This window comes from Gadus macrocephalus, chromosome 9, assembly GCF_031168955.1.
Source record: "Gadus macrocephalus chromosome 9, ASM3116895v1".
Taxonomy (NCBI): domain Eukaryota; kingdom Metazoa; phylum Chordata; class Actinopteri; order Gadiformes; family Gadidae; genus Gadus; species Gadus macrocephalus.
Genome location: NC_082390.1, coordinates 3,672,194 through 3,682,844, shown reverse-complemented (window position 1 = coordinate 3,682,844; position 10,651 = coordinate 3,672,194). Strand labels below are relative to the sequence as shown.

Genomic DNA, 10,651 nt, shown 5'->3' with positions numbered 1-10,651 from the left:
TTCCAGAAACAAACTCGTGATGTTTGGATGACTTACAACAGCAGGAAGTGTGTGTCTGTCTGTCTCTGTGTGTGTGGGTGTGGGTGTGGGTGTGGGTGTGTGTGTGGGTGTGGGTGCTTGTCTGTCTGTCTGTCTGTCTGTCTGTCTGTCTGTCCGTCTGTCTGTCTGTCTGTCTGCATGTCTCGGTGTGTGTGTGTGCGTGTGTGTGTATCCCTGCTTGTGTGTGTGGGCGTGCGTGCTTATCTTTGTGTGTGCGTGCTTGTGTGTGGGGGTGTGTGTGTGTGTGTGTGTGTGTGTGTGTGTGTGTGTGTGTGTGTATGTGTGTGTGCAAGCGCATGTGGATGTGTCTGTCTGTGTGTGTGTGCGGGTGTGTGTCTGTCTGTGTGTGTGCGTGTGTGTGTGCGCGTGGTGCTTGTGTGCAGACTATCGGACATGAGGACTAACAAAGGCCATGTTCGGCCTCAGCTCCGGCTCTCCGCGGAGGCCCTTGATTGACACCAAGTCACGCCCGGAGCCTTCCCTGCTAGTCCTCCCTGCTCTGAATCTGTCGGTCTGCCCATCTTACCTATTTATCCATCTATCTGTATGTCCTGACCTATATCCATCGGTCCGTCTGTCTGTCTGTCTGTCTGTCTGTCTGTCTGTCTGTCTGTCTGTCTGTCTGTCTGTCTGTCTGTCTGTCTGTCAGCTGTATGTCCATCTATCTGTATATCCGATACATATATATGTCCGTCTGTCTGTCTGCCCATCTTATCTGTTTATCCATTTATCTGTATGCATATGTCTGTCTGTCTGTCTGTCTGTCCATAATTTCTGTTTACCCATCTATCTGTAGATCCTATCTCGCTGTCTGTTTTTCAGTCTTGCCTGTATATCCATCTGTCTGTTTGTCTCTGTATATCCGTCCCTCTGTCTGTCTGTCTGTCTGTCTGTCTGTCTGTCTGTCTGTCTGTCTGTCTGTCTGCCTGCCTGTCTGTCTGTCTGTCTGTCTGTCTGTCTGTCTGCCTGTCTGTCCGTCTATCTCTCTGTCTGCGCATCAATTTGAATATCCTATCCATCTGTTTGTCTATATCCACCTGTCTGTCTATCGACCAGCCCTCTTTCTCGCCAGCCGCTCTGTGTAGCCGTCCACCCATCCCTCCATCCTACTGTGTGTGTGTGTGGGTGCTCGCCACATGCCTGTGGGCTGCTTGCAGGCTGGCTGGGATCACATGTCCCGATACCTCTGATTAGAGCGCCTCTTCTAATCCCCTGCTGCTCGCCGCGCTGCGTGGTGTGCATGACAAGCCGGTGGTGGATACTGAAAAAAACAAGACACCTTCCGCCCAAACACCAACAGCACACTGGGCTTCTGGGTCGGGAAACACAAGGCTGATGTAAGCCGAAGACTCACGGGAGAAAGTCCCGCGCCCCCGTTGCCGAGTGGGATAGTTGACATTTATTTAGTTAAGAAGTCATTTTGGCCTGACAAAAAAAAAGAACATTAAAGGTGACATGTTATACCAACAGATGTGTGTGATTAGCCGTTACAAGCTGCTTTTTAAATCTGCCTCTTCTGACATTAAAAGTGCGCGTGTCCCACCAGATGTGTGACGGATAGATGAGCAACGTTTGCTACAGTCCACTGGGTAGGCTGGTAGACTGATCTATCCAGCACATCTAGGTGGGCACGCCCAGAGGCCGACTTTCAAAACGGCTTGTAACGGCTAATCACACTCACACCTGGTGGTATAACATGTCACCTGTGGAAAAATTGTTAGCTAATCATCAGTGACATTGTAGGCAGTTCACTGAGTGCAGAGTTTAAGGAGGCTCAGCTCAAAGCGTTGCCATGTTCTGAGCATCTCTGGCATTCAAGATGTTTGGGGACCCCTGCTTGTAGCAGCCTATACTGCCCACAAGAGCTAAACTCGAGGCAGGGCAAGGGCCGGTGGTGGTGGTGGTGGTGGTGGTGGTGGCACTGGCACAAACATGATATTTTGCCTATAGCAGCTTCTCTGCCACATTTCAGAATAAATTACCAGGTAGTGTGTCCGTTAAAATTGAATTTGCAGCCCATCCTCTCCGCTGCTAACTGTATTGATTGTTATATAAACCATCAATTTGTGCGGCCATTTCCAGATTACCTTTCCCAAATTGCGTCGGACTGCCGTCCCCACCTCCTGTCAGTAGACTGGCTCAATGTCGCCATCTAGTGTTGCGCTGTGAGAATTATTTATTAATTAACCACATTGGTCATAGTCTTGGTGTTTTATTCTAATATGAAAGGCACCCAGTGCAACTTTCGAGGCTTAAAAATAAACATTCAATTTCTAGTCTTTTTTACACGTAGTAAGTTTCAATAACTCCATACCATTACATACCGACATTTAAGCAGCAAAGATGAGACGTCGTTGTGTGGTGAGAACTGATACAAAATCGATAACAACAACAATGCCGCCATTTTTCTTAATTTTTTGTAACCTACAATAAATAAAGCAGGCTTCCAGTCAATGGAAAAATGGCTTCTCCCCACCGGCGATTGTTGTTGTTTACGATTTTCTATCAGTTCTCACCACACAACGACGTCTCATCTTTGCTCCTTGAATGTCGATATGTAATGGTATGGAGTTATTGAAACTTACTACGTGTAAAAAAGACTAGAAATTGATTTTTCATTGAATGTTTACATAAAGTTGCACTGGGTGCCTTTAAAAGTTGTAAATATCTATACAAAAATGACAAACTTACAAATCCCAGAAATATGTTTTGGATAGTGTTATCATAATAAATATATAAGTGTAAATATATTCAAATTCATTTTCAAGCAGCTTACCACCTAGGAAAAGAGTGGTCTTCTGGAAATAAACACACATTCCAACCTCTCCCATATCCTTATGGTTACTGCCGTCAAAGCTATTTTGAGAAGAAAAAATCGTATGGAACTACCGGGATTAAAGTCATTACACAGGGTTGTGTACCTTTACTATTTGTTAAGCCTGCTGCCAATCATGTACACTATTTATCACGCTTCTCCTTATCGTTATCAAAATGAGGACTTAGAAATAACTCTTTCTACACTGAGGTAAAGGGTGTGATGCAATGTTTGGTGGTGCGGTTTAGTATATGTACTTAAGCTTGTGGTGTCTGTGTGTGTGTGTGTGTGTGTGTGTGTGTGTGTGTGTGTGTGTGTGTGTGTGTGTGTGTGTGTGTGTGTGTGTGGGTGGGGGTGGGGGTGGGGGTGTGTGTCTATGTGCGTGTCAGTGTGGGTGTGCGTGCATGGTTTCATTAGTGTTTATTTGGTTTTGTGAGGGATAAACTTTTGCTGTGTGTGTGTGTGGGCTCGCATGTCTGGTGTAACTTTTCATAGATGTGTGCATTGGTGTGTGCGTGCGTTGTTGAGTTTCTCCTTGTTTGTGCCTGTGTGGGTGAGAAAGTGTTTTTGTTTTTGATTTATTTCATCTTATTTTGACTGACAGTGTCTCTCCTTGTGATGGAACCGAGGATGGGCTGTCAAAATAAATTAGGCTACTGCTCGACATACATTTAAAAAAAATGGGTTTCCCTTTCAGGAACAAATAACGACTTATCTAACAATCCCCCAAAACACACACCAAAGCTCGGGCAATAGTTTTGCATAATTTCCCAATAACGGCAACACATGTAATACGTCTCAGTACAACAAATGGACCGCAACACTGCAGGAAATTCCTGAGCCATCATTATTTATGTTTTTGCATTTATCAAGTAACAAGCCTCCATCTCGTAACCTTTACCTGAGGTATCTTGCCCTTTAGAGAAAAATACAAAACCAGAGAGAGAGAGGAGGGTAAGCCTGCCAGAGAGAGCGAAAGAGAGCCAGGAACAAATGGGTACTGAGATCGATACACACCCCTTACCAGACAGCCTCCCTCACTCGCTCTCTCTGTTCCAATCTCCGTCCCGATCTCTCTGGCCCCTCCCCAAAGAGTCCCGCTATTTAAGAATATATCTATTCGTGGATCTGGCCCATTTCTTTCAATTAATGCCCCTTTCAACCAACCAGCCATTAGAATGCCATTAAATCTCTCCTGCCCTGGCGCGCAGTCATTCACGCCGAAGCCGCTGCCCTCCTTCTCCGATAAGGGGACCGTCGTCTACCGTCTGGATCGCGGAGGAATAATTAACCTTTTGATGGGGGCTCCTCTGAAGAGAAGGATGGTTGGCGGATGGGGGTCTGGTGTTTTGTCTTTCTGCTTTTTGTGTAGGCCTACTTTTTTTCACAAGTTGTTCCACTTCTACCTTTCTCTAACTTTGATTAATTCTGTCTCTGTCTCTCAGTCTGTCCGTTTATCGATCTAGCTATCTATCTATCTTGGTTGAAGAGGTAATTCCAAAACTTTCTGGAACAACACCTGGGACATTGGGATACAGATAAAACAACACTGAATCACGTCTGACTTTTACAACAATGAACACGTCCTTGTAATGAAATAGCTCAAGTGTGTCTATGACTTTCACTCAAAGTTTTTATGGTTAGAAAACGTTTTTCGCCATCATTTTCTAAAATGATAGTGAAGGTCTAGCAATAGCCCCAGTATCATGCCAGACATACTGACATCTAATTATCTATAGATGCTACCGGCATACAATCATTCGGCAGCCTGTTAGTATGTATCGGGTCTTTACAAGACAATCAAACCTTAGACAAACATATCTTTCGATAAAAAATCCACCTTAAAAATATTAATATGTCCGCGACCTCAGCCTCCATGACCCCCATATGCATCTCAGCCCCGTCTCCACTCGTCAGCTGCTCCGTCCTCACCCAGACTCTGCACCCTGTCCCCCCCCCGGCTAGGTGCTTAGCGGGGAGGAGTCGGACATCACCTCCAGCATGCTGAGCACCGAGGACAACGACAGCGCCCTGGAAGAGCTGGTCTACCAGCTGGACGCCACGCCCACCAGCGGCCTGGTGGCCCTGAAGGAGGCGCCCGACCACGGCGTCATGAACTTCACCCAGGCCCAGATCGACAACGGCGAGGTCATCTTCATCCACGAGGGTAAGGGTCGCCGTGGGAACGGCGGGGGGGAAGGGGGAAGGGCCGGTAAGGTTATGTCTGGCTCTTCATCGACCTGTCGTCGTCCCAAGCCTCCCTGGACAACGGTGAGGATCGCTCTCGCGGTCCTGCTCAGGGTTTGTTCAGGGCCGGTTGTTACGTGCCCTGTAGAAGCATTGGGGTTGGGGTTGGGGGTGGGGGACTTTGAACTTGCGGTACCTGTGAAGAGCGTTCAGACTGTCAGTGTGATTAACGACAATTCCCTTGGCTTGGAATTGTCTAGACTCGACTAAGAAGGGGCACCAGACAATACGATATAAAAAGGTTGGCCGCAATAATGACTTTTTATCTGTTTCTCATTTTCTGCCGAAGCCCGTCCAGCCAGTTTCAACCCTGTGGAGAAGAGAATTGGTTTTCTCTTCTCTAACCCTTCTAAACACAGATAGACTGACGGATAAATAGATAGAGGAAAACATGGGGTGAAGCGGCAGATGGACAGACATGTGATACAGACAGACAGAGACCAATAGATAGACAGACGGACAGTCAAATGGATAGATACAGGCAGACAGAAAGGGACGGCAGATGAACCGACAGATATGAGAGTGACTGAGATTGGCAGAGAGATGAGAAATAGACAGTTGCACAGAATTAGTGATGGAGACAAATGGACCGACATACAGATGAACAGACAGAAAGACAAACTCGATTGGGAGACTGCAGACAGACAGACACAGATAAACTGACAGACAGACAGACAGACAGACAGATGGATAGATTGACAGACAGACTGACTGAGACAGACAGAAACACAGACATAGGAAAAGACAGACGGACAGACAGAGGGCCTGAGGCAGACAGCCAGTAACGTGTGTGTGTGTGTGTGTGTGTGTGTGTGTGTGTGTGTGTGTGTGTGTGTGTGTGTGTGTGTGTGTGTGTGTGTGTGTGTGTGTGTGTGTGTGTGTGTGTGTGTGTGTGTGTGTGTGTGTGTGTGTGTGTGTGTGTGCGCGGCTGCGCGCTGTGCGGGTCTGCAGGCGAGGAGTCGGGTGGCTTCAGCTTCAAGGTGACGGACGGCGAACACACATCGCCCCTCTACCACTTCATCGTCACCGCCAGGCCCCTCGCCATCACCATGGAAACGCAGGAGGACCTCATGGTTTTCCCCGGTAAGGCGCCAAGGCCCCCGCTGGTTGTTACCCACAATGCACCTGGAGAGCAGTGTCCCTTTAATCCGATCCCTCGGTCGACCCCTTGAAATAAATAAAGAAAGGTGGACAGATCTGGACGGCTGGAACGGTTTGAAGGAGTTTGTTGGCCGCGTGTGGAAAACGAGTCAGCTCGCAGGAGGGATAGCCGAGAAGAGGACATTCACTTTATTCATCCAAGCAGAACGCACAGGAATGGGTATTAAGGAGAGATTGATTATATGAAATAAGAATAGAAACTGCCATAATCACACAATCCCAAATGATTACAGAAGTATAGTAAGAGTAGGTGAAATGCAAATTCAAAAAGAAAATGGATAATATGAAGACAGTGCCTGACTGAGACTGATATAATAAATCGAGCATTAGGATGAGGCTTTCGAGGGAAATGTGTGAGTTATTGTTTAAATGAATAAGCCAGTTTTAATAAGCCTCATTTCAATTCCCCTTTTTACAACGTAACATATATCAACAAGAGATCCTTCTGGACGGTGTTTAAGCGCTCAAATGTGGGTCTGTGCGTGCCTACATGTGTACACGTGTTTGTTCATACGTGAGTGAGCTTGTATATTTGTGTGTGTCTGTGTGAGTGTGCGTGTGTGTGGAGGATGCACTCACATTTATTTGTGTTTGTGTGTGTCTGCGTGTATGCATGTGTGTTTGTGTGTGTGTGTGTGTGTTCTTGCGTGTGACCGCGTGGTTCCTCTCTCACAGGAGCACGACAGCCAATCACCAGCGCGAACCTGGGGGCTGTGACCAACGAGGACGGGAATGAGATCAGCTACTCTCTGCTGCGTCCGCCGCGACTGGGCAGGCTCATCCTGGCCAACGACAGGAACCAGTACGAGGAGATCACTGGCTTCACCCAGACCCAGGTACCCTGCCTTCCGTACTGACCAAGGGATTGGCGTGGGCGTCTCAAGGGCAGCCATTTCGTATCCAAACTTTTCCTACTCACACCAAGTTGAAGAGAGTGCCGCGTCAATTCAGGCCAGATCGTACTTTTCTTTATTAGAGTGGTATTTCGTTTCCAATATTAATTTATGTAGCATAAAGTATGAACCATGAAATTGCTTAACATGAAGTACATTCATGTGCCGTGCTCAACCTTGATCACCATTTCACCACGCAGGCTGTGGTATTTCAGAGGAGTAGGCGTAAAATGAATTTCGTGGATGATGCAACCCTGCCTCTGCAGCCTTTAGTAAATGTACTCTCTTTGAGGCTATTTGAGTCATTTTAATATCGCATACCTATTCCGGTCTAGCTCAGCCCATGACTCCCTGCCTTTATAGATTACAGCAGTGGTTCTTAACCTTTGACTTTGGTTGTGCAAATCAATTCTTATCAAGGCCCACCTCATATGTAAAGATATAAATAGACATGCAGGGGGTGGGCAATGAGTGCCAGCACCCCACTTATGGCCGGTGGGAAACGGAGGAAAGGAAATTCCGCTGCGCCGTCTATGATCCCAGCGTGTTTATTCAGAACACAAATCAACCCAAAGCATTAGAAAACATTACAATGGAAAACAAACGCACGAAGCAACTCTATTTTGTAAATAACGTCAAGCCAAATACTCGTCTAATAGCGTATTTAATCAGGCCTTCTTCAATGTCTTTTTCTTCAACAATAGGCCTATTTAAAGTATATTTATTTTCAGTCATTAAAAAATCACAGTGCTGAAAACACTGGATAACACTTCCACATAATCACACTGACATAGATGGATGGATGGATGGATGGATGGATGGATGGATGGATGGATGGATGGATGGATGGATGGATGGATGGATGGATGGATGGATGGATGGATGGATGGATGGATAGATAGATACTTTATTAATCCCGAGGGAAATACAAGCTGTTCAAAAAAATTCAAACAACATAGCTGTTGTGTTTAAAATATTGTGGGGTTGTGGGGAAGGGGGCATTGGCTCTCTACTCTCTCTAAAAATGTAATTTGAGATAGTGTTTCCATCGTCCTTTTGTTCAGCAGAGGAAGACATTTAGATTTAAGATACACAACATGTGTTGTTTTGATACCGAATGCATCGTCCCTGTATTGGTCGTGTTTGGCCACAAGGGGTCTCTATTGTACACCCAATGTGCCGCTCGAAGGAAATCTTCTCTCAAAGATAGGCCGTGTCAACCACAACTATTTACCATAACAATGAGTGCTGTGGTACAAGTATTATTTTTTTTCTGAAACCCAATAATTAGAATGTTAAAGTCACAGTTACTACCGCCAACGTGGATTTGTGAACGTAAGATAAATAGGCCGAAGCGTTTTAGGTTTCATATTCCACAACGTTAAAGGCACCCAGTGCAACTTTCGAGGCTTAAAAATATACATTCAATTTCTAGTCTTTTTTACACGTAGTAAGTTTCAATAACTCCATACCATTACATACGGACATTTAAGGAGCAAAGATGAGACGTCGTTTTGTGGTGAGAACTGATACAAAATCGATAACAACAACAATGCCACAAAGACTGGAAATTGAATGTTTATTTTTCATTGAATGTTTACATAAAGTTGCACTGGGTGCCTTTAACAGTTGCAACGGCCAAATAGCCCTTCATTGGATGAAACAAAAGCAGTCAATTTCAACAGCTTTTGATGAAGGATTCTTTTTTATCAGTCAAATGCCCAACCTTTAGGTCATAGAGCCAAAATCAAAAATAGTACAAATATAAAAAAAGAAAGTTATCAAGAATCAAGTTCATATTTAGAAGTTTACTTTATAGCTGCTTTTTTTGTGGCCGTGTGCTGGTGGCCCTGTTTCTCTGTGATTATTGGTTGTGTTGTCTTAGCAGTATCCATGAGAGACATTGGTTGGGTCTACACACCATGACCTCACAGTGGAGGCACATTCCTGCTCCAACCCTTCACTGCACTGAGCCAAACCACCGACTGGACTCTATGAAGTGTGTTGATTTGACTGTGGATATCGTTGTACTGGCCACACATAACTGAACCAGAACGACCACTGAAGTGGAAAAGCTCTTTTTGTCTAGCACTGAACTCTGGGCCTCATACCTTGAGGGTGTCCAGTGGTTAATGTTCATTCACATTGTTTATCCCGGACTCTCAGAGAGACAAGATTTCCTTGTGGATGTTTCAAATGAAATGGATTCGTAGACACAAGTGGATTAGAATAGTTCACTTGAATAATTCTCTCACAGGTTATAATCATAATAATATAAATTATAGCATAAGTTATAATTGCATTATCATTTTTAAAATAATAATTATAATACAGAATCACCAGCCAGACTGAATGTGTACACATGTGTGTTAAGTTAGCAATGCAACACAGTCGCACAACCTCACAGAGACATTGCATTACATCACATTACAGTCATTGCTCAGCACACGCACACAAACAAACAAAAGGTTAAACATTGTAAAAAAAAAAACATTTCCATGTTCTTGTTCAACAATGTTTTATTCTTTTAAAGCGTAAGGTTCCTGTTGGTTGTCAGTTGAGGTCATGGGTAGGTAGGGAATTTATTTTATTTTTTTATTTTATTTTTTCCAGCGGCAGCGAATGATAGGTAGGTTGTTTTCATTTAAAAACGAGAAAATTCGCTCATCCTTGTACAGAATGAAGAGGTGCTGTACCAAAACGTAATTATAGTTTGCATCAAAAAATATTATTATTATTATTATTATTTATTTTTTTATAAAGCTCATAAAATAATTTGGGTCGCACATAAATTGACAGGGTCGGTCGGAAACCGGAACCAAACAATTTTTTTTTTAGGCCTAACAAACAACGGGGTGACCTATGAATCCTACAATAAGCCATCTGAACAGCATCATTTCCCAGCCTCTAACCACCACCACCTCCTCCACCACCACCACCCCTCTCCTTGCTCCCCCCCCCCCCCCCCGACCTGAAGCTGGAGGCGGGCCTGGTCTTCTACGAGCACCAGCTCCCCGAGGAGCCCTTCTGGGTGGTGAGGGACACCGTGGAGCTCCAGCTCAGCTCCCAGCCAGCCCCGGACCTCCTGCACGTCCTGCCCGTCACCGTGTCCTACTACGCAGCGCACCCCAACGCCTCCTCCCAGCTCTGGAAGAACAACGGTAGGGAGGCGTGGGAGGGAGAGGGGGAGACAGAGGGGGGGGGGGGGGAGACAGAGGGGGAGACATGGGAGGGAGAGCGGGGAGACAGAGGGGGAGACAGAGGGGGGGCATGGGAGAGAGAGAGGGGGAGACAGAGGGGGGGGGGGGGAGGGAGAGGGGGGAGACATGGGAGGGAGAGGGGGAGACAGAGGGGTGGTATGGGAGGGAGGGAGGGGGGGAAAGAGGGGGGACGTGGGAGGGAGAGGGGGGAGACAGAGGGGGGGTATGGGAGGGAGGGGGGGAGACAGGGGGGAGGCGTGGGAGGGAGGGGGGAGACAGAGGGGGGGGTGGGAGAC

The 10,651-nt window shown here is 46.1% G+C and overlaps 3 protein-coding genes across 3 annotated transcripts in view; all 3 read left to right on the top strand.

Moving 5' to 3' along the window:
- sin3aa (SIN3 transcription regulator family member Aa) overlaps nucleotides 1-10,651 on the top strand; it is a 533,056-nt gene that overhangs the window by 427,923 nt on the left and 94,482 nt on the right. The window lies entirely within an intron of this gene.
- ptpn9a (protein tyrosine phosphatase non-receptor type 9a) overlaps nucleotides 1-10,651 on the top strand; it is a 282,448-nt gene that overhangs the window by 206,175 nt on the left and 65,622 nt on the right. The gene's annotated exons all lie outside the window — the stretch shown is intronic.
- Nucleotides 1-10,651, top strand: part of cspg4 (chondroitin sulfate proteoglycan 4) — a 68,945-nt gene that overhangs the window by 51,832 nt on the left and 6,462 nt on the right. Inside the window, exons 7-10 of the mRNA XM_060060282.1 lie at nucleotides 4,820-5,021; nucleotides 6,053-6,184; nucleotides 6,938-7,098; nucleotides 10,133-10,316. Of these exons, the coding sequence (XP_059916265.1) occupies nucleotides 4,820-5,021; nucleotides 6,053-6,184; nucleotides 6,938-7,098; nucleotides 10,133-10,316 (679 nt within the window). The remainder of the gene's footprint in view (nucleotides 1-4,819; nucleotides 5,022-6,052; nucleotides 6,185-6,937; nucleotides 7,099-10,132; nucleotides 10,317-10,651) is intronic.